This window comes from Phocoena phocoena, chromosome 5 (assembly GCF_963924675.1).
Source record: "Phocoena phocoena chromosome 5, mPhoPho1.1, whole genome shotgun sequence".
Lineage (NCBI taxonomy): Eukaryota > Metazoa > Chordata > Mammalia > Artiodactyla > Phocoenidae > Phocoena > Phocoena phocoena.
The window spans coordinates 72,482,117-72,504,236 of NC_089223.1; the positions used below are offsets into that span (position 1 = coordinate 72,482,117).

Here is a 22,120-nt window from a genome sequence, read left to right on the forward strand (position 1 = left end):
GATTCTAAAAACCATGTTTCTTCTCAAACGGGGAACTTAGGAACTCATTTTACTACACTCATGCCAACCCACCTTGTGGTCAGGTATGCACAGCTAAACCTGACCCTGGGCTTTATATGATGGAATCTTTGAGCTCAGAGTCAGTTGCACTCAACACGTTTCTTCAGTGTCAGCAGAGGCTGATGTGTTATGCTCGATGCTGTAAGTTTAGACAGAAGCTGTGGAAAACCTCTAGTTGAACTGTAGAGAAGATAGCCTCCCCTGGCCACTCAAATTCTCACCTTTCCTCTGACCTTCCCTTTCTCTTTCTTACTGCTATAAAATCTTGGCTTCTGTAGCTTTTCAAACTCACCCACCTAGACTTAGACTAACTCATTTGTTTACCGTTTAATTTTTTCTTGCTTTGGGAGGAGGGAAAATGAGACTCAGTGACTTGTGGTAGTGGGAGAGGGGGCTGTAGGGGAACAGTGGGGAGAAGCAGCTTTGTGCAAACGGTGGACATATTTGGTTCCCGTCATTGACAGACATCGGCACGTCATTAAATTATAGAGGATGTACTCAGCTAATTAGATAATGAATTTCTTAAGAAACTGAAAATATTTCAGTACCATTATTAAATGGTAGTTATTATAGGTAATTCTCATGGGCGATCTTCTTTTTTAAGTAAGTTATTTAAACAAAAGTCTAAATCAGCCTTTCAGCTCCATCTTTTCTAGTACATTAAAATTTTAATCGTACCTCTATAATAATGTAAGATCCCTCCGAGGACCACACCCCTGTACTCCCAGAACAGGAGTAGCATATAAAGATGCTATGGATTGCACTTTCAATTTTAAAATTCCTGCATACCCTGATTATTCCCATTACCACACCCTGGGCGTACTTATATAATTGATATGGGTAGGGGCTTCCCTGGTGGCGCAGTGGTTGAGGGTCCACCTGCCGATGCAGGGGACGCGGGTTCGTGCCCTGGTCCGGGAGGGTCCCACATGCCGCAGAGCGGCCCGTCTGGAGCCTGTGCTCTGCGACGGGAGAGGCCACAGCGGTGAGAGGCCCGCATGCCACACACACACAAAAAATTGATATGGGTGTGAAAGGACAGAAGCTTTGAGAAACATAAGTTTTAAAAAATCTCTCTTTTGTAATAGGTGCTATCTTGTTTTGTTAATCTCATCCACTTTTTCACAGTTTTTGTTTTTACTTTTAAATTTTAGAAACGACATAAAGCTGATAATGCAGTGAACAAGAAACAGACCCAAGGTAAGAATTATACATTTTGTTTCTCGTATCTGTCAAATACACTCATAGTAATATATACAAATCACTTCAATTAAATATAATTCAACTGAGAACACTGTGTATCTCTTAAGTTTTTGTTCCAGGATAGATTCTTCCTTTGTAACATTTATTAGCATGACACTTAAATTCACATTAGAGTGATTTACAGGGGTAATATTGATAGTTTTGAAAAGTAACATTTTTAATACATTTTAAGTGCCTCATAGCAATGTACTCACAAGTACTGTCCATAAAATCTGCAGTTGTTTTGACAGTGTTAAGTGCTACAAAACGTCTTTGGGTGTGTGTGTATGATCTATAGATGTACTCTAGGTATGATTTATAGAAAATAATCAGATGTGATGTTACTTGAGTAAAAGGCATATTGGAAGCACTTTGAATTATCCTGTACTTGCAGAAGCTATATACTCCATAAATAAATAAAACAGTTAAAACCAGGCCAGCTTCTGGAAAGCACATGGCATGTTGATGTGGCTCTTTTGTTGTGGGTCTCATTTTGATGGAGTTGAAACCCAAATGACCTTCAACACAAGCAAATAGACTGTTGTGCTCTCAATTAAAAAAAAAAAGTACCCAGGAACACGTAAAACAGACATCTTACCCCATCCGTGAGCTTTCCCAGTCTGAGAATCTCATCTCTCTGAAGTTCCCTGATGTGATGAGGCTCAGCCATGTCTGCCAAAATTAGCTGGTAATTAAAAACAGTATTTTTTAATTAAAGGCTCTGACTTTTATGGGACTCTGTCAAAATGCCCTAGGGCTTCTCTTCTTACCACCTTCTACCAAAGGGATTATCTGCTGATCTTTGATGCATTTGAAAAAGGTACATTTATTAAAGTATCACCTAATAAATATTTACTGAGATTGTACTTATTACGGGGCATATGAAAAAGTATAAGATGGGAACTCTATAAGGGTGAAAAATGATCTTGTGTGAAAATGAAGGATTTGGATTACGTGATCTCAGTGTCTCTAGATTTTTGTGGCAAACGCTGGTTCCTGTGTCAAATGCTTTACGAATTCAAAAGCAGGAGAGAGAATTGTGGCGTAACTTGAGCTAGATCTTGAATTTCGGGACAAGTTTGGATGAGCAGAGGCACCTGGGCAAGACATTGCCTGTGTGCCAGTGAGGAAGGGTAAAGAGAGCTTTTCCTGAGCAGAGATGAAGATGGCTGTTGGATTGCTTTGTGGAACCACTAGAGTGCCAGATGGGGAAAGGAGATTCCTGGCAAAGGGAAGCAAAGACATGATCAGAAAGGTAGGCCGGGGTCAAATTTTACAGGGCCTTGAATGCCAAGCCAGGAGATTCCAACTTTTCTTACGTATGCTGAGTAGCTGTTGAAGGTTTACAAGCCAAAAAGAGATAAGGTAAATATGCAGATTAAAGTCGGAGAGCAGAGTGACACGGAATAGGGGGCTCTTAGAAGCTTGAGGACTAAGCTACTCTAGGGGTTTAGGTGGGAAGGGACAGCCATAGGTATTGAAAGGGGGAAAAAAAAAAAAGCAAAAATGTTTCAGGTACTGGCATTTTGGGCAAGTGGTGCAGTTTTTGCATTTGTTGCCATGTTGCTCAGAATGTTCAGTAACAGCTTTTGAACCAAAAATATGTAACTGTTTTTTCCAATACATAATGTGTCTTCTGGCAGAGGGCTCCTATCCTCAGGGACTAGCAGTTACTTATTTTCAAGCCTTGGCACAGGAAGTCAACATTGTACAGTTGAAGAGTAGCCGTCATAGCCGTGTTGATTTAAGCTACCACACCCTGTATGGGTGGGTTCTCTGATTTTCCAGGTACTTGCCTACTTCCAAAAATACTCCCTTTTTGCCCACTATTCAGAGAAAAGATTCTTTCTTGGTTATCATTCTTGGTTCACCAATTCATTCTGGATTAACAAGATTAGCTCTGTGGTTAAAAAGTGAGAGGAAAGTCTTCTATAGTATAGAAAACTCATGTCAAAAATAAAATATTAAGGCTTACATATAAAAATCATTTTAAGTCAGAATAGTTGGAAAGCCCACGTTCAAGAAATTATGGTCTTTAGTTTGCTACTTGATTGTTTTCTAAGAGAATCGAATCGTCCTTTTTTTTTTCTTTGCCTAGTTTGGGTATTTGGTCGTCTTTTTGATTTTGCAGTTGATAGGTGATAACAAATGTTTGAATAGGATACTATTTGCTGTCAGATAACTCAAATTACTGATACTTTAAATGAAAGCCATCTGTCCATAGGCCAGACTGAAATTCAATTTGCTTTCCTGAGTTGAGGCAGGAAGTGGTGTAGGAGTGGGAAAGGAGTTGTTATTTTTGACAGGCAATTAATCATGACAGATATTTTTAGTATTTTACTTAAATTTCATTTTCTAAATGTTTATCAAGACCATGTAATATATGAGGATGTCTTTCCCTCAGATTCAAATATTAATCCTTCTATAGTCTTAGAAAAATGAATATTTTCTCTCCTTATTTTGCATTGAGGCACTAAAGAGTGACTTTTTTCTCTGTCATTCCCTAGTGACTTCAGAAATACAAATTCATGATTTCACTTACAACATTTTCAGTGGACTGGTGCCTGTCTGATGCCTCATTTTCACCAATTAATGAACTTGATCAGGGGTTAAATTCTGGATTCTGCAGAGGGCAAGTCTTCCTCATCTTTGTGTCCTCACAGCTCTAGCCCAGGGGCCCATCCTCAGCAGGTGCTCTATGTGAGTGAATGAACCACTCTCTGTATAGATACTTCAGTATAGATAGGAAGCAGGAAGAGACTAGAAATGAAAGGAGCCTCCTTGAAAATTCATTATCTAGGGTGTGAGCAAGATGAAAAGCAGTATTTCCAAAACACTGTGTCCCAGACTGTTTCGCAGGCACTGGTAAGATAAAACAAAACAAAACAAAAAAAAACTAACATGGTAGAAGTTCTTGCCTCCTCTTTACTGTCTCTGTTGAAGTCATCATATCATCATTTTACTCTGCTCTGCATCCTATGAACACAGCACTGTGTCCACTTATCACTTCCACTGCCCAAAAGCCCAGAGCACTGCCATATTCAGGACCCCCAGGTTTTCCCGGCACCTAAATTTACCTTATTTTCTCTGATTTCTTCCTCAATATTTGAGTTCACAATATCTGACATACCCTCCCTCCACGTGTCTACATACACACAGGAGGCAGTCTCTCACTCTGTGTCCTAAATTGGGTTTTCTTGGCCAAACTTAGCTCTGCAGAAATTTGTTAATTATGCATTTGTAATTATCACTATAATATGTATATTGAAGCCAATCCCCATAAGAATTTGTTGTGATTGAGCTAGTTCTCTTTTTAAATTGTCAACTTATGCTTTTACTTTTTGTGGAAAACTGCTATGGCTAGTATTTCAAGTGGAATGATAGTTTCACATAAAGTCACAATATGGAGGCCTGGGAAAGGATGGGGTTCAGGTGCAGACTAAGAAAGATATTTTGGATCTAAAAATTTTAAATTAAAGATGCCTCTTAATGAAGTAGATTTGCTGTTTTAAAATCCCAGGTTCGGATATATTCCCTGAAGGATGGTGTACATACATTCTGCAGGTGAGAATGTCTGGGAGACACCTGTGACATCTGGCAGCCCATCAGTCACCTGACATTAGATTGTTTCATACCTTGTTTTGTTAGTAGGTATTAGATTAGAATAAGTCTTTAATAAAGCAGTAGAATAAGTCTTTAATAAAGCAGTTTTGCTCTGTTTTAATTTAATTTAGAAAAAGATAACATGAACTTCTTTTTAACTAGGCACATAGCTAAAAATAATAGATCTCATCTCCACCTGATTCGTCTTTTCCCAGAGCTACATCAGCCATTTCAGAAGTGGAGTTGAGTTGGTGGCCACTGATAACCCCTAACAAGGCTACTTCCCTACAGGGCACATAGTTGCTTATCTCTGACTGCAAGCTATTTCACCTTTAAAGTCCTTTATGAAAAAGATGTTGAGTTGGTGTGGGTTGAATTTGTTTTAGGTTGTTAAGCCTGAAATGACCTACTAACAAGGCTGAATCCATCTGGTTGAGTTCATTTCATGCTAAGGGACTTAAAATAGCACCACTTTCGTGGCTTACTGAAAAAGCCAGTGTGCAGCCTTTTTGTTTCCCTGGAGGCATCTGGCACATCTGATCCATCCATAAGCCTGGACCTGTACTCTGCCACGTGTACATCAGTTACCTATAAATAGTTCTTAGAAAGTATTGATTCCATGAGCAATTGAAGATTGAGCACATATGTGCTAAAGAGTGTTTTCAGACACCTCTAAGATTGTTAATATCTTCAAATTAAAATTTTAAAATCATACAGTTTTATGAACTGAACTGGTTAGATATTTTTAGCAACAGCTCTGGATGAAGAGGAAGTATTTATTTGTGGGGAAGTACAACTGCAGATGATCTTTCATTTGTCCCATAAATAAAAGCACACCAAGAAACAAAATCCACTGAGGAAATTGAGGGCCACAGATAGAGTGAAAGGAGAAAAACAGGTGTGACTCCAAGTTAGAACGTTTATTGTTTCACTTCAGTAAGTCTTGCTGAACATCTACCTTGTGTAAGACCCAGTGCAGAAAATGCAGAAAGAAACCAGGCTTCATGCTTGCCCTGTAGGAAATTAGAATCTGGTAGGGAAGATAACATGCTCACTGATACTATGATACAAGAAAGATAGAAAGACTAATAAGGACCAAATGAGAGGGGTGGGGATTCGGAGATGTCACATGCGAGGATCACAAAAACGAGTGGACTTTGAGTAAGCAGAGCTGTCGGGGTGGGTGCAGGGATGATCCAGGAGGAAATGGGAAGGCGTGAGGTATATTCTGGGAAGAGCAAATACAGATGTCCCTTGGTATCCGTGGGGAATTGGTTCCAGGACACCCACCGTTACCAAAATCTGATTCCTTTATACAAAATGGCATATGAGTGGTGGATGCAGAGCCTGTGGATACAGAGGGCTGAATGCAGTCCGTTTTGGCTACAGCACAGGGTACGTGGCAGAGAGCAGTGGGGACAGGGACGGGAAGGCAAGTTAGGGTCATAATTTGGAGGCTTTGAAAACCAAGGTGAAGAACTTGGAGAGAATTACTGAAGGGTGTGGCTAGGTTCCCAGTCATACTTTTTAACAAGGAATGGGACAGCTGTATGGGGAGGGGTGGGGTGAGGCACAAAGGGAGACTGACTTGATTAATTAGGGAAGGGGAATAGGGTGGCAGCAATGAGAAGGCAAAGGAAAATACACAGTGGACAGATCCAACTGGACTTGGCAAAGGAGGGGAAAACCCATCAAACACCAAATGCTGAATTAATAGGACCGAGGCTGTGATACCCACTAAATCCAGCATTTAAGAAGTCATAAAATAGATAAACAACAAGAATTTAGCGTATAGCACAGGGAATTATAGTCAGTATCTTGTAATAATCTGTAATGGAATAAAATCTGCAAAAAATCTGAATCACTATGCTGTACACCTGAAACCAATGCAATATTGTAAATCACATCTTCAATTAAAATTTAAAAAGTCACAGTTCTTAACTGGAGTTCCAGTTCTAAACTGGAGAGCGGATGTGGGGCTGGAAGAACTGAAGCCTAGCTGCAAGAAAGGCTGGAATGACTGGTGAGGCGATGCAAGGAGATTTTTCTTTCAAGGAATTTCTCAGTTACATAAAGGAAAAAGCAAATGATTCATGACTCTGTGCAGCATTGGGGGGGGAAACATTCTGAGCGAAGTAGGTTCCTGCCCCTTGTGCACTGATCACATCATCTCACCCATATTTTTTTAAGGTAAGTCACTGGTTCTCAAACAGCTTGCTGAAACTCACCCCTAGAGTTTCTGTAGGCCTCGCAGGGGACCCCAGAATTTCATTCTAAAGAAATTCTCAGTGATGCTGATGCTGCTAGTGAGGACCCTTGTTAAAAGTTTTAAAGTAAGCTGGAAGAAGTGGTATCAGTTCATTGAAAAATCTCTATAGAGAATACGGAGGAGAGTGGAACTCAGGAGGTTCCCTTTGTCTTTTGTGTCAGAGGATCCCAAGCAGATTGTTGCTTAATTTGACCTTTATAGGCAAGTTCACGAAGGAAACTTTTGTGCAGTGTCAGTTTGTGCCACAAGAGGTTTTTTGCCTTCGTTGTCTTTGTAAGGGTCTACGTGGTGAATGAATTGTTGCTTTAATATGGGTATACTGGTTTTCCTTCTCTGCCCGGTTCAAAACTGTAGTCTCAGCGGTTCTCTTAGCCTTCTCAATGCACTAAAGCTCCTCTGCAGTGCTTCCTGCCACTTAGGGATTGCAGCATGCTGCCTTTGCTATGGTTTCTCTGTGTCCTGTGACAAGGGTAGTGCCCATTATCCTTTTGGAGAATTTGCCTTTTGTTAACCTATTTCAAGAAGTGGCTTGGGGCTTCCCTGGTGGCGCAGTGGTTGAGAGTCCGCCTGCCGATGCAGGGGACACGGGTTCGCGCCCCGGTCCGGGAAGATCCCACATGCCGCGGAGTGGCTGCACCCATGAGCCATGGCTGCTGAGCCTGCGCGTCCGGAGCCTGTGCTCCGCAACGGGAGAAGCCACAACAGTGAGAGACCCGCGTACCACAAAAAAAAAAAAAAGAAGTGACTTGATTGCCCAGGAACGACACCCCACACACTCCAGTGACTCTTTGTAACGTCCTTAATGGTAGACCAGTTAGATTGCCGTGGTGATGGCTTCTCTCAGAGAAGCCAGTGTGAGACCCTCAGCCAGCACCTGTACGTGTGTGACATTTGATTGAGTCCTGAGAGACTGACAGTTTCTCCAGAGCCTTTGATTAGGGAATTCCCAAGGGACTCTAACAGAATGTTTTTATTTCAACAGAAAATCTATTACCCAAAAGCTGTTAAGTAGCATCCTGCTCAGTAAGAACAGATGACATTTGAGGTATTTGTTTAAACTATGAGCTCTCCCATGCATACTAATTAGCCAGTGTGGAAATTATAGCAGGTGTGTTTGGAGAACTGCTGAGAGGTGGAGGAGATTTGCATTTAAAAGGAAGAGCTGTTAAAGCATCATAAGACAAGCCATTGACATAATTCTTTCCTAGCTTGTTCTCAGTTCCCTTCACCCGGCATCACTGATCATCTCCTCCATGGCTCACCTTCTCTAGAGTTGTGAAGTAAGTGTACTTTGGGCCCAAGAAAGCTAAAAGCTCAGCAAAAGACCCAGCATCATTTCTTGTTTCCTCTAAACCTGGTTAGAGCTGGGTTAGAGGAGGTCAGTGATTAAAAATAACTAGGTTTCTATTTCAGTCACCAGCATAATACATGTGATATGGTTTATTTTAATTGTTCTATGGTTGGATATTTAGGAACCAGTTCAGAAGTAAAGACAACAATGAATTGTGACTGACTTTTATCCAAGTGCAGAAACCTTTTTTTTTTTTTTTTGCATTGGGTCTTCATTGCTGCGCGCAGGCTTTCTCTTGTTGCAGCGAGCGGGGGCTACTCTTCGTTGCGGTGCATGAGCTTGTCACTGCAGTGGCTTCTCTTGTTGCGGCGCACGGGCTCTAGGCACGTGGGCCTCAATAGTTGTGGCACGTGGGCTTCAGTCGTGGCTCCTGGGCTCTAGAGCGCAGGCTCAGTCGTTGTGGCTCACAGGCTTAGTTGTTCTGCAGCATGTGGGATCTTCCCGGACCAGGGATCGAACCCGTGTCCCCTGCAATGGCAGACGGATTCTTAACCACTGCACCAAGGGGGAAGTCCCCAGAAACCTTTTATATGTCGTGAGCTGATTTTTAACTTCACCAGAATTCTGTATTGTTCTCTATATCCTAAGATGGGTCTAGCCTCAAGTTTGAAGAAGCTATGCACTTCTAGCTTTTATTTCTGTGTTACGGTTTTGTAGATCAAAAACAAACGAAATTGGGGGTGGAAGGTAGAAGGGATAGAAACATCCTCAGTTCTAAGAAGCTTCCAGGTGATGCTGATGCTGCAGGTCTCTGGACCACCTGTTGAGTGGCAAGGTTCTGTACTACATCCAAAAGTATGTTACTCTTAGTTAGAATTCTAATTCAGTGTAGGACATAAAGGTAATTTACACTTGGATTAATCTAGGCCACTGTAGCTTTCAGAATAAGTACCAAGTACCCATCAGATTGACAAAATTCAAGCGACTGATAACAGTTTGTGCTTGTCTAAGTTTATAGTCAGTGGAACTTTATATATTGCTAATGACAGTGTAGATTGCCATATGGAAGTAATCTGGTTGTATCTGATAAAAGTACAAACACAAATACCCTACAGCCAGCAATGCTCCTTTGGGACTCCTCTCCTATAGAGTACAATTACATAAATATATTTCAGTGTTATTTGAGGTGGTAGAAAAAGGTAGAAGTCCCAATTTCCACTGAGAGGAGGATAGTTGAATACATTATGATATTCCAGCTGGACTGGAATACCTCTGTGCTGATCCCAGAGACACCTGGAACTGTGATGCTGAACCTTGGCCAAGAGAAGGACGAGGGCTTCCCTGGTGGCGCAGTGGTTGAGAGTCCGCCTGCCGATGCAGGGGACACGGGTTCGTGCCCCGGTCTTGGAAGACCCCACATTCGCGGAGCGGCTGGGCCCGTGAGCCATGGCCGCTGAGCCTGCGCATCCAGAGCCTGTGCTCCGCAACGGGAGAGGCCACGGCAGTGAGAGGCCTGTGTGCCGCAAAAAAAAAAAAAAAGAAGGACGAGATGGACTAGCTGTTGAATTAATGCTCTCTGCAGGGTTTGAAACCCCCCTGAAGCACCCAAAATTTCCTCTGCTTAGTTTAAGGATGTATATAGATTGATGGCTTACCTGGTTTAATTTGTAACATAATCTGGCTTGTCTAATTGACTGGGAGGTATAAAAGATCCCCTGGAAACATTTTCCCAGGCTTTCCTGAAATTAAGATTTATCATACATATCATGGAGGTTCAAAATCCATGTCCGAGGTGAATGAGAAGGGACCCTGGAGGGCTGTGCCTAGGAGTTTCTCAGGCCCCTGATGCTTGCCTGGGCTTTCATTTTCCCGGTGTACCATATCCTCTAGCTTGATTAAAACTTTTCTTGAATACACCCTGTGGAGTCTTGTGAGTCTATTCAGTTATCTGACCCATTTGTAATGGATACATCCATACAAGGGATTATTTCTCAAAAAATGGGTTGTCTCTGTGCTTTGTCCTGAAAGCACATGTTAAGTGGAAAACCAAGTTGCAGAGAAATAAATTTTTAAAAAGAAAGAGAACAAACATGCATATGTGCGTGCTTGTCTAGAGAAAAGTATGTGAGGATGCATCAGCATTCCTTACCTTGAGAAAGTGGCATGAGAGGAGGAAAGAATCTCAGCTCTTCCTTTATATAACTCCAGTTGACTTGGCCAATAATACATTGATTCTGCAGTTTGTTAGAAAACATTGTTGGCTGAAAATGTATTTAAAAGTTTCTTAGACATATCAGTTTTTGCAGTAAGCCGTAGTTTCCAGTATGTGTCTTCAGGGATGAATGGAGGAAACCTTTGGATGGAGCATAGGGGAGAAGAGAGTAGGAGGATGTACTGTTTGGGTGGAGGCAGGCATCCCCTAAGAGATGGTAGGAGGACAGGCTAGTTTACAGAGGGAGGGTGGTGCAGAAGGGTCAGGTAGGGGAGGGACGTAGGTAGGTTCGAATATGCATGGAGAAACCATCCTAGTGAGGGGGATGAGCAGGTGGGGAGGACGGACAAGTGAAGCAGATTCAGATGGTTTTCCAGGTTTCAGTGAAAGTGGCCAGGCTTCCAACCTCCCTGGTGGAGCAGACTCCCTGGTATAGTCTGGTCAGCTGAGTTTGGGAAGCCTGCTGTGACACTTCCATCCTGTAAGGGGAACCCAGTAGAGTGGTTCAGGGCTATTTTCAGATGTGAACTGACCAGTCTCTTCCAAGTGGCAACATTTCAAGGAGGGCCAGTTTGGATTACAGAGCTGGAAGGGGTGGCCCAGAGCTGACATCGGAGGACATTCATGTCCCAAACACACAGGAACATTAGTGTATCTAGTGGTTGTGTAACCATTTCCAGCTGCTCACATTGGAAACATTTCAGGAACTTATGAAACTGAGAAGGCTATTTTAAACAAATGTTTAAATAGTTCATTGGCATCATTTTATGTAGCTGGTTTTTTTTTTTGGGAGTTATAATTCACAAACCATAAAACTCATTATTTTCAAGTATACAGTTCAGTGTTTTTTAGGATATTCACAGCGTTATGCACCCAACACAACTATCTGATTCTAGAATCCTTTCATCACCCCCACAAGAAACCCCAGACGTATAAGCAGTCAATCCCCATTGCCCTCTTTCATGAGCCCCTGATGACCACTAATCTACATTCTATTTCTATGGATTTGTCTGTTCTGGGCATTTTATATAAAGGAGATCATACAACATGTAGCCTTTTGTGACTGGCTTATCTTCAAGAGTCATCCATGTTGTCAACATGTATCAGCATTTCATTCCTTTTTTATGACTGAGTAATATTTCTTTGTATGGCTTTACCCCTATTGTTTAACCATTCATTGGTGAATGGACATTTGGGTTGTTTCCACTTTCTGCCTGTTACGAACAATGATACAGTGAACATTTGTGCACAGGTTTTTGTGTGAACATTATGTTTTCAGTTCCCTTGGATATATACTTAGGTGTGGAATTTCTATATCATGATAGCTCTGTGCTTAACTTTTTGAGGAAATGCCAGAGTGTTTTCTTGTATAGCTATTTTTTAAACATTGTGTATATATTGTTTTTAACATGAGATCTATTAAGGAACAGGGTTATATCTTTAGTAAATCTATGTAACTACTACTATGGCTTCATATGGGCCCAAACACATAGGAACATCAGTGGATCCACTTTCCATCCAGCAAGTATTGACTGAGCATCTTTGTGTTGCTGCACGGAAACACTGGGAATACAGCGGAGAACAGAATAGAGAATATTCCTGTGGTCAAAGATTTTGGAGTCTGGGGAAGGAGAAAGCCTTACATAAATCCTCTCTCAACTAAGTATGTAGTAAAACTGTCATAAGTGCTCTGAAGGAGAAGTGCAGGAAGCTGATTTAGACTTGAGGGTAGTGGTAAAGGTGTAGGTGTCAAAAAAATGTCCCCTGAGAAAGTAGTGTTAAAGCTGAGATCTAGGTGAGGACGGAGGGAAAGTGTGTTGCAGTCATGGAAACATGTGCGAAGGGTTTGAGGCAGGAAAAAGAGTGTTGCTTTCAGCACGATGGGCCTGGAGATAAATTGATCAGTGGACTAAATACAGAGTCCAGAAATCGATCCACCAGAATACCATGTCAGTTTAACCGGGGAAAGAAAGATTTTTTTAAACAGAATCTCAGATATGTTGATTGAAACCTTAATACAAAAATACTATATGATTCAATGCATATGACATGCAAAACTAACTTACGGTAAATGATTTATATCTGGGGATGGGATAATGGACTGTAAAATGGTGTGAGGAGTCTTTTTGGAGTTCTGCATCTTGTCCTGAGTGGTGAATTCACAGATGTTTACCGTTTTTAAAAAACTCATTGAACAGAATACGTAAGGTCTATACACTTTGTTGTAAGTTATACTTCAATTAACAAAGGAAAACCTCATGAGTGTGAGCCAGGCAGGTGTCCTACATACAAGACAGGGAAGTAGGCTGCCTATAAAGCAGCAGGAAACCACAAACAAGCATGGTGATGGAGTGGTGAGCCCCATCGAAAGAGGTGGCCACTGCTGTCCACGCCACACGTCACAGTGCGGTAACTGACTGAGCTCCCCTGATAAGCCTGAAGTCTTCATTTTCATGTCAAACCTCTTGATTTTACAAATATTGGAAACTGATTTTTAAAAACCCAAGTATTGCAGTGTGGGAATGTTTACTTGTATGAGGTGGAATTAGAAGAAAATAAACGGCAATAAAGAGCTCCAGGTACTATTGAACAGGATTTTTTTTCTAATTTAAATTTATGCAGATTTTAGCCCCAGTCAGTCAGTTATGCAGATTTGAACAGCACTTTGCCAACACTCCTTGTTGAGTACTTAATATTGCAGTCACTGGGTTAAGTGATTAAAGGGCGAAGTGCTCTCATTTGTTCTTTTTTTTTTTTTTTTTTTTTTTTAATTTTTGGCCGAGTTGGGTCTTCGTTGCTGCACGCGGGCTTTCTCTAGTTGCAGCGAGCGGGGGCTACTCTTCGTTGCGGTGCACGGGTTTCTCATTGCAGTGGCTTTCCTTGTTGCAGAGCATGGGCTCTAGGCACGTGGGCCTCAGTAGTTGTGGCATGCAGGCTTCCATAGTTGTAGCATGCGGGCTTCAGTAGTTGTGGCACACGGGCTCAGTAGTTGTGGCGCACGGGCTTAATTGCCCTGGGGCATGTGAGATCTTCCTGCACCAAGGCTCAAACCTGTGTCCCCAGCATCCGCAAGCGTATTCTTTAAATTTATTTATTGATTTATTTATTTTTGGCTGTGTTGGGTCTTCGTTTCTGTGTGAGGGCTTTCTCCAGTTGCGGCAAGCGGGGTCCACTCTTCATCGCTGTGTGCGGGCCTCTCACTATTGCGGCCTCTCATTGTGGAGCACAGGTTCCAGGCGCACAGGCTCAGTAGTTGTGGCTCACGGGCCCAGTTGCTCCGCGGCATGTGGGATCCTCCCAGACCAGGGCTCGAACCTGTGTCCCCTGCATCGGCAGGCAGACTCTCAACCACTGCGCCACCAGGGAAGCCCCGGCAAGTGTATTGTTAACCATTGTGCCACCAGGGAAGTCACTTCCCCAAGGGCTTTTTTACTCTTAAGTGTCACGCTCTGAACCCCTTGTACTCCCGGAGCAACATCCAGGAGCAGTTTTACTCCTGGCATCAGTTTGGGTGAACTCTACAGGCATTAGAGTTTTGTGTATTAGAATATAGGGATCAGTTTTAGATGCCTGGTGCTCAGATCCTTCACCCCTAACTGTATGAATACTGTCAAAATTGGAATTTTAACTTAGTCATATAGTTACTGGAAATACTTTAGTGTTAGCTCTTCGTCTTGGAATTATTATTTAAATTAATGAGGTTGATTCACCAAAATTCACTGCAAGATATTCCTTATTGCATTTATTCATCTGTTTAACTAGTGCTGGAGTGTCTTATGGGCCAGGAGTGCTGTGAAGTGCTAAAGATAAAGAAATGAATAAGACACAGCCCCTGGCTTCAGGGAATTTTGGAACACAAAGAGATTATATTTAGATTAAAATAATTTACATTGTAACACTGGTTTCCAGACCTGTTGGTATGTAATTAGTGTTAGATTTGCTATTGCACATTTTGGGGATTATCATCATCATGATTTACTTAAGAGGGTTCAGCCTTCATCTCTTCTAACATCAAAAGAAAGTGAATCTAATGTTTTTGTGCCTGTAACTTATTCATCTTGCAAATATTACCCAATAGCTACTTTGTGCCAGGTACTGTACTGTTTCCAGAGAATATTGTGTTAAACAAAGTAAATATTAGCTTGCCCTCATGGAATTTACTGTGAGGATAATTTGTTGACTGACCTTGACTTAATCCTTTTAAGTACTACGTGCTGTGCTATCTACTTCACATTATTCTTTTTTGTTTTGTTTTATCTGCTAGTGTCTATTGGCATATTCAGTATTATGCCACAGACACACTGCAGGAATAAAAGAAAGGTATACTGAGTAACTTTACTGTTGCAAAGCAGTAATAAAACACTGAGAAATATCAACCCCTCAATCATAATTTAATTGTAGCCTCTTCTTTTATTTATTCTCAGTAAACCAAATATAGAAACATTTGCTATTTTGCATTATTTTAAAGCTAAAGGTACAGATTTTTTTAATCTACTGGTTTATGTGTTAAATTTTTACTACTGAGTTTGAAATTCATACCTGCTATGCTTGTAAATCTTTTTTTTTTTTTCTTTTTTAACATTGCTACTGTTACGGCTTCTGAAATTTTTTTAAGCTTGTCACTCCCTTTGCCAAGCATTTTTATGGCTTTCTCTTCCAGCCAACCCCTGTAATTCCTTTGTGTGCTGATGAAAGCCCTTGGCAATGCCAGTGAGATAGAAGTATTTTATTTTGAGATCTAAAATGTTCATTGGTTGTTTCTTTGTGTAATTTTATGTATCTTTGCTGTCATAATTGGTTTTTAAACCTATAAAAATTGTTACCAGTTAATTTATTTGAAGCTATTCATTTAAAATGATCATTTCATCAGAGATTGGCTTTTGATAAGTAGTAAAAATATTCTTAAAACTGTCACCTTTTCTCTTTCCAGTTTTGAGAAGTGGTGCTTGGGAAATTGTGCACTGGGAAAAGGTATGCATTGATTTTTATTTTGTTACAGGAGAAGAAGTGCATAGAGGTAACTCTAGTAGATGTAATTTTTGTATATAATATAAGCAAATGTCAAGGATTCCACTGATACGAAAGCTATTTAGTAATTAATGTTGTAAACATACATGGAATCTTCAGTTAGTCACTTCCATTTAATAATTTGCAATATATTAGAAAGACTATTACCTTAAAGTAATATTTAGAACTTTTTGTTCCTTTCATAGTATATTTTGAGTACTGTTTTCATAGATTTCACTTATCCATGGACTGTTTTGTGTTGTAATTTTTTGCTTTAATCATCTACTGTCCAAGTAAAACAAAAATTAGATTCTGATAGTTCACATTTGTATACTTTACTTCACATTCATATATCATGACTAATCGCATTTACACACTGCTAATTCATTTTTTTTCAATGTCTTACTAACTAAATATCATCTTCTAATGAGCTGGAAATCAATTCCATCAAGAAGTTAATTTGCTCATAGGAGCTCTAACATGGTAGTTAGTGAGTTGAGTCATAATTTAGCAAGTGTTATCCAAGCATTCCTGCGCTTTTCAGACCTCAATTTCAAAAGGTAAGCGATGATTGTTAGTTCTTCCTTAGTTCTGGAAGACCATTTAATCGCCAGTCATCCACAAGTGAATAACCTTAGTAACTTGGTGAGAGACTTTCGGAGGCGAGGCCATTCTACCCAGGGGACTTTGTTTTCTGAGATTGCTAGTACAATGGAGGTGTAACCCACACTCAGTTTATTTGCACTCCAGTATTTCCCAGGTAAAGGCCATGCCCTGATTCTACCTTGTGATGTTCATAGTCACCTTGTATTCTCACAGGGAACAGGAGTCATCCTGAATTAATTACATCTTTGTTTATTTTAAATCAGTAGCCAGAATAGAGATTGACATCTCCTTTGCTGGATATTTGAAAACTCACTAGTCTCTCTCTCTGGTCTTTGACATGAAAGTAACATAGAGGAAAATACTTTGTGCTTTCCTTATTTCTGTGATAGTCACCTCTTTTTCAGAGCAAGATAAAAAAAACAAAAAAGCTCAATTGACTGTTTCAAAAGAAGTTTCTTTTATGCTCTTGTATAGTACTTGTGGATTTAAACACTTTAGAGCCAAGACAAGTAGGGTATAATCAAGTATGATAAATTGTATTTTATTATAAATGTGTTTCATTTACTAGGTTTGTCGGGGTAATTAACATAAATACATATCCTAATAAATTGATATCAGTTTCTTCTTACCTAGAGTGCTTGCTTAGAAAATAAACAGTTGTAAAGTCAGGAGATAACCATCTACTAGTTCACCCTAAAATTAACCTGTTAAAATGTTTTATTTTCCTAATAGTCATTATTCCAAGATTGATTGGATTATTTTAACTTACTTTTTCAATTTTCCACAGAGAAAAAAATTAAATCACCAGCCCATGATTTTCCATAGAGGTAGCATTCTCAGTTGTCTTGGAGATGAGTGCCACATTTTCCCTGAGCATCCCACTTCGAAATACAGAGGGGTAGAATTTAAGGTGTTGCCAAAAATCATCCAGCCAAAATGAGCTGATGTTACTTAATAACTAGAGGTAGATACTTAATTAATTAGAATTAATAAAAGTTGGTTCAGTGATGAATTCAAGACAAATATTCAGAAATTGACATCACTCTTTTCAGCAATAGCAATTTAGAAAAATACAGTGAAAAAGAGATCTCATTCCTGGTGGCACGTGGGATGCTTACCAGTAAACTTGAAATATATATATGACCATTGCAAAGAAAACATAAAAACTTTAGGTGTTAAAGTTTCACAAAAAGACAAATATGTAATATTCCTAGAAAAACACCACTTGTTCAAAAGTAATGGTGTAGTATAATCAGGGAAATTATCTTTTCTTTTCCTCAAGAGTTGACTAAATTATTCATTGTAATTTCAAAAATAAACAGTTGAGAAAATAGAAGAATATTTTGGAAAATTAACAGTGTGCAAGGATTAAATATAAGTAAAAGGGTAAGCAAAAGTTATTAAAATAGCGTGAATCTGTTGCAAAAATATACATTGATGAAAAGCATAAAGTAAAATAGGATGCCCTGAAATAAAGCCTATTTAATATTTGATAAAGGAGGCAAAAATCATGGATTAAAGGATTATTTAGTAAATCATGTTGGGACCACAGATTAGCAGTTTCAGGAATAATACAATTTTATATCTAAGACACAGCCTGTGCTAAAATAAATTTCAACTGGCTAGAAGAAAATGTTGAAACATTGTTTTTGAAAAACATACAAATAGAATAAAGACCTTAATAAATATTTGGAGGAGAACAAGATCAAAATCTCAAGGATCTATGGAATTTGATTATATAAAATTTAAAACTAGTACACATCACGCAAATAAGCAGAGAGAATATGGAAATATTTGCACCAAATATGACAAAAGACTGAAATCGTTATCTAGATAGGAAATACAAGCTGGCAAAAAGTAAGAAGAAATGTAATAAGCAACCAGACTCAGTATAATATTCAACCTAATGATAAAAGTTGCAAATTTAAACGTTACTGAGGCCTTGTTTGCTATCTAGTCAAGGAAAAAAACTTGTATTTCAGAATTCTTATGAAGTATTTTATTCACATACTATTTTGGATTAGCAATTTAGGTCTTCATATTGACAACCACACACACACAAAAAAAAAGAAGATTCTGGGAATTTATCCCAAGAAAATAATCATAAAGTAGGGAGATACCTGTACGTGTATAATAATTATCAATTAACGTTATTTGTAACAGTGAAAAGTTAGAATATGAGGATATCCAACAATAGAAAGAGCATTTATAAATAATGACATTCTACATTCTAGTATATTTTGTGACAAGTAAAAGCTGTCATTTCAAATACTGTAGCAACACAGAAAAATTTTATACCATCATTCAACAAATACTTATTGAGTGTAGGTCCCAAGCAGTGAGCTCACAATAGCAAGCAGGACATATGAGGATTCCTGTGTCATAGAATAATCAGAGGTGAAAAGAACGGGACGGTGTACACTAAGATGCTGGCTATGTAGAAATGGTTTATTGAACACTGTGTGGACAGGTGTGAAAGCAGCCTGGCTTGTTGTGTTAGCCAGATTATAAGGCAAGTCTTTTCTTTAGCTTATGTAATATTTTGTGTGTTTAAAAATAAAATCAATAAACCAAAACCAACAGTCTGATTCACATGCCAATGTAATATGGTAAACCTTAGTGCAAATGGGCTTTAGTTCAGGGTTCTTTCTTTCTTGGTCTTTCTGAGTGTGTGGCTACTGAGGTTGCTTTTTAATGTTTCTCAGAGGACCTACAAATTTGCAGTGTTCATCCAGCCATTCACAGATGGGCAGACTTCAGCTCCCAGACACTAACAGTTCATCCCTCCAGTTACTGATCTGTAGCACGAGATTAAGTTGCCAGTATCTGGTTTTCTAAGAAAGTGTTAGAATTACAAAGCCCTATATATAAAATAGACAACTAAGAAGGACCTACTGTATAGCACAGGAAACTCTACTTAATACTCTGTAATGGCCTATATGGGAAAAGAATCTAAGAAAGAGTGGATATATGGATATGGATAACTGATTCACTTTGCTGTACACCTGAAACTAACAACATTGTAAATCAACTCTACTCCAATAAAAATGAAAAAAAAGGCCCTATACAAGGCATTGCATCCCCACTCTTGAAAGTAAACAGCTGTCTTCATTACCACAAAGATCAGTTCTTAAGATTGAGATGCAGCTGAGACTGTTCATATGTTTTTGAGATAGTTGCTTAGGATAGAATTTAGGTGAAGAATCTTGGAATTGACACATTTTTCTGGTTTTGTAGAAAAACATAGAGTGGTGGGCTTCCTGCATGTGTAAAAGTCACTCTGTATAGTTGCTTTAATGCATGAAGTTTCCACCATGAAACATATTTCTCTGGATTAAGAATTCACATCTACAAAAATTCCTCAGTAAAAATATAAATAAATATGCTGGGGCCTGCAATTGGACAAATCAGATTTTCAGTCAGTCTGTTACAGTTTAATAAGCTTACCCTTTTTCATAATCCTCAATTGTAATTACTAATGTCAATGACTTCAGAAGGCTCAAGGTAGTGACCTGAAGCCCTAAATATTTTTTTAACTTCAGTATTTTGGGGACTAAAACTGCTTTGTCATGACGTTCCTCCAACTAGAACACGTGGTTAAAGAAAGTTTGCCGTGTTGACTTTCTCTTGTCTGTTCCCATGCACACACCGGGCTGGAAATGGGAATGAATACCACATTAGGAGCTCAGAACCCAAAAAGAAAGAGGTGTTTGAGAAAGTGAGCTAAAACATAGGCATCAGAAGGAGGGGGTAAGTTCCCTGCTCTCCTCACAGTGCCGTGAGAACTACTTTAGCATTCAGTGAGCCCTTGGTTTTCCGAAGCCACTGGGGGAACCCGTTAGACCATATAAGAGGCTAATATTTTCTTTTAGTCTTCAGTTTAATAACCGTAAGGCTTTCTTTTGTCTTACAGTGAATAAAATGTTGGAAAACTGTACAATTAGACTCTAACAGACTTATGAAAATCCCTAACACTGTAATATAGACAAATATCCTGATTTTATAAAGCATACAGTCTGATTGGAGAGCAGACCTTAATACACAGAAGGTGATTAAGGAGCAATTAAATGATAACCTGGGTAGCATTCTCTCTAAGTGCTCTGGCTGCAGAGAACTTTGTTCTTTTTATCTTGCTTTCAGTGGGTGCTATCAGAATACTATCACAACACATTATTTTAAGGGCTAGTTTATACCTATACTTGCTGTTTTTTTATTTTCCCAGTGTGCCCTTTTTTGAGGAAGGGGGTGTTCGATTCCAAGATCCCTGACAATTTGTCAATTTGAGATAATCCAGATTTCATCTGAAATAAACCTCTTTCAAATCAAGGCATTCAGAGTTTCCCTACCTGGATAACCAGCATACATACCGTAGATGAGACAGTCCCCTCCAACCTTGCCTAACCTGTTCCTCCCCCAGTATATAAGTAAACCACAGGGGGCTGTCTCATATTGTGATTCCCACTGAAGACATCATTCTCTGCCACCCCTCCCCCCAAGTAAAGTGTTATTTGGGGGTTCAAGGAAAATTAGGGAGGGGAGAGAACAAAGAGGCTTTAAGCTCCCCCCCGCAAGAAAGGGCTTTTCTTTTCCTGATTAATTATTAAAACGTGCTTTTAGGATCATTTGGCTACTAAAAGTGAGGGCAGCTTTCATAATATAATGGGAGTGTGGCCATCAGTGTAACTTGCTGAATTTGGTCAGCAAGCCAACTTGTTAATTAGTTTGCCAAAAGCTCTGTGACAAACCTATCCCTTAAATTACTTCTAAGTTTCTGGACATAGTTTATCTTTAATTTGTCTTCAGACCATGCTCACAAAAATGCTAACAGGTAGTAAAATGAGAAAGAGACTAAGCTGTTTTTTTTTTTTTAATTTAAAATACAGTGATTGTTTCATTATATTTGCTTATGCAAAATCAGGCTTTGCAGACAGTCAGATGTGGGTTTGAGTCTAAGCTCTTCCTCTGTGATCTTGGGAAATAACTTAGAATCGAAGACTCATTTTCTTCCTCTAAATTATGAATTATAACTAAGGTCATCTGAGGAGTAGTATCATGTATATACATATGATAGTCTTTCCAGTAGTTTTGAGATTTCCTTAAACAGAGTGAAGATTTCATTTGGTAAATTCCTCCTTTTTATTTTTATGTCATAGGGAGAGAATAATGAGAAGATGAGATGCCAATTAAGTGGACAGAATGGATAAAATTTATTTTTATTAAGCTAGGTTATATAGCCGGTACAATAAAGATACAATGTTTGTTTTTTAAAGGATTACCCCATCCTTGGCCTCACTCCTAAATAATTTTATGCCATTTTGTGAAGATAAGTGGTTCTTGTTTACCAATAACCATTTTTACTGTATTCTATGCTTAAATACATGGGTTGTATATTTGTAACTATTTTCAATGCAGATAATTAACCGATTCCCAGTTTTCTTTCAGGTAAATGTTGGAGATATAGTTATAATAAAAGGCAAAGAGTATATACCTGCTGACACTGTACTTCTCTCATCAAGGTAGAGATACCTACTGATGCTCAAACAGTGTAGAGGATGGTTTCTCTACCCTGCATTGACCTTGTGATTTATCCAAGGAAATAAGGAATAAACGAAGAATTTTAAACCTCTCTAATGATTTTGAATTAAATGTTAAAAATTGATTGGATTTAAAGGACTCTTTCATGTTTGCCATATAGAATAAATGATAGGTACTATACTTTATAATTCAGAAATTATAATTACAATTAAGAGTCTACTCTCCCTATGGATGTGTCCATATCTGTTTGCGTAGACTACTAACTCTTGTAAGATTTCCTATCATTTATTTTATA

The 22,120-nt window shown here is 39.2% G+C and overlaps 1 protein-coding gene across 1 annotated transcript in view; it reads left to right on the forward strand.

The window, feature by feature from the left end:
- The window catches only part of ATP8A1 (ATPase phospholipid transporting 8A1), a 236,293-nt gene that overhangs the window by 45,023 nt on the left and 169,150 nt on the right, over nt 1-22,120 (forward strand). The window contains exons 5-7 of the mRNA XM_065877682.1: nt 1,215-1,260; nt 15,608-15,648; nt 21,733-21,806. Coding sequence (XP_065733754.1) covers nt 1,215-1,260; nt 15,608-15,648; nt 21,733-21,806 — 161 coding nt within the window. The remainder of the gene's footprint in view (nt 1-1,214; nt 1,261-15,607; nt 15,649-21,732; nt 21,807-22,120) is intronic.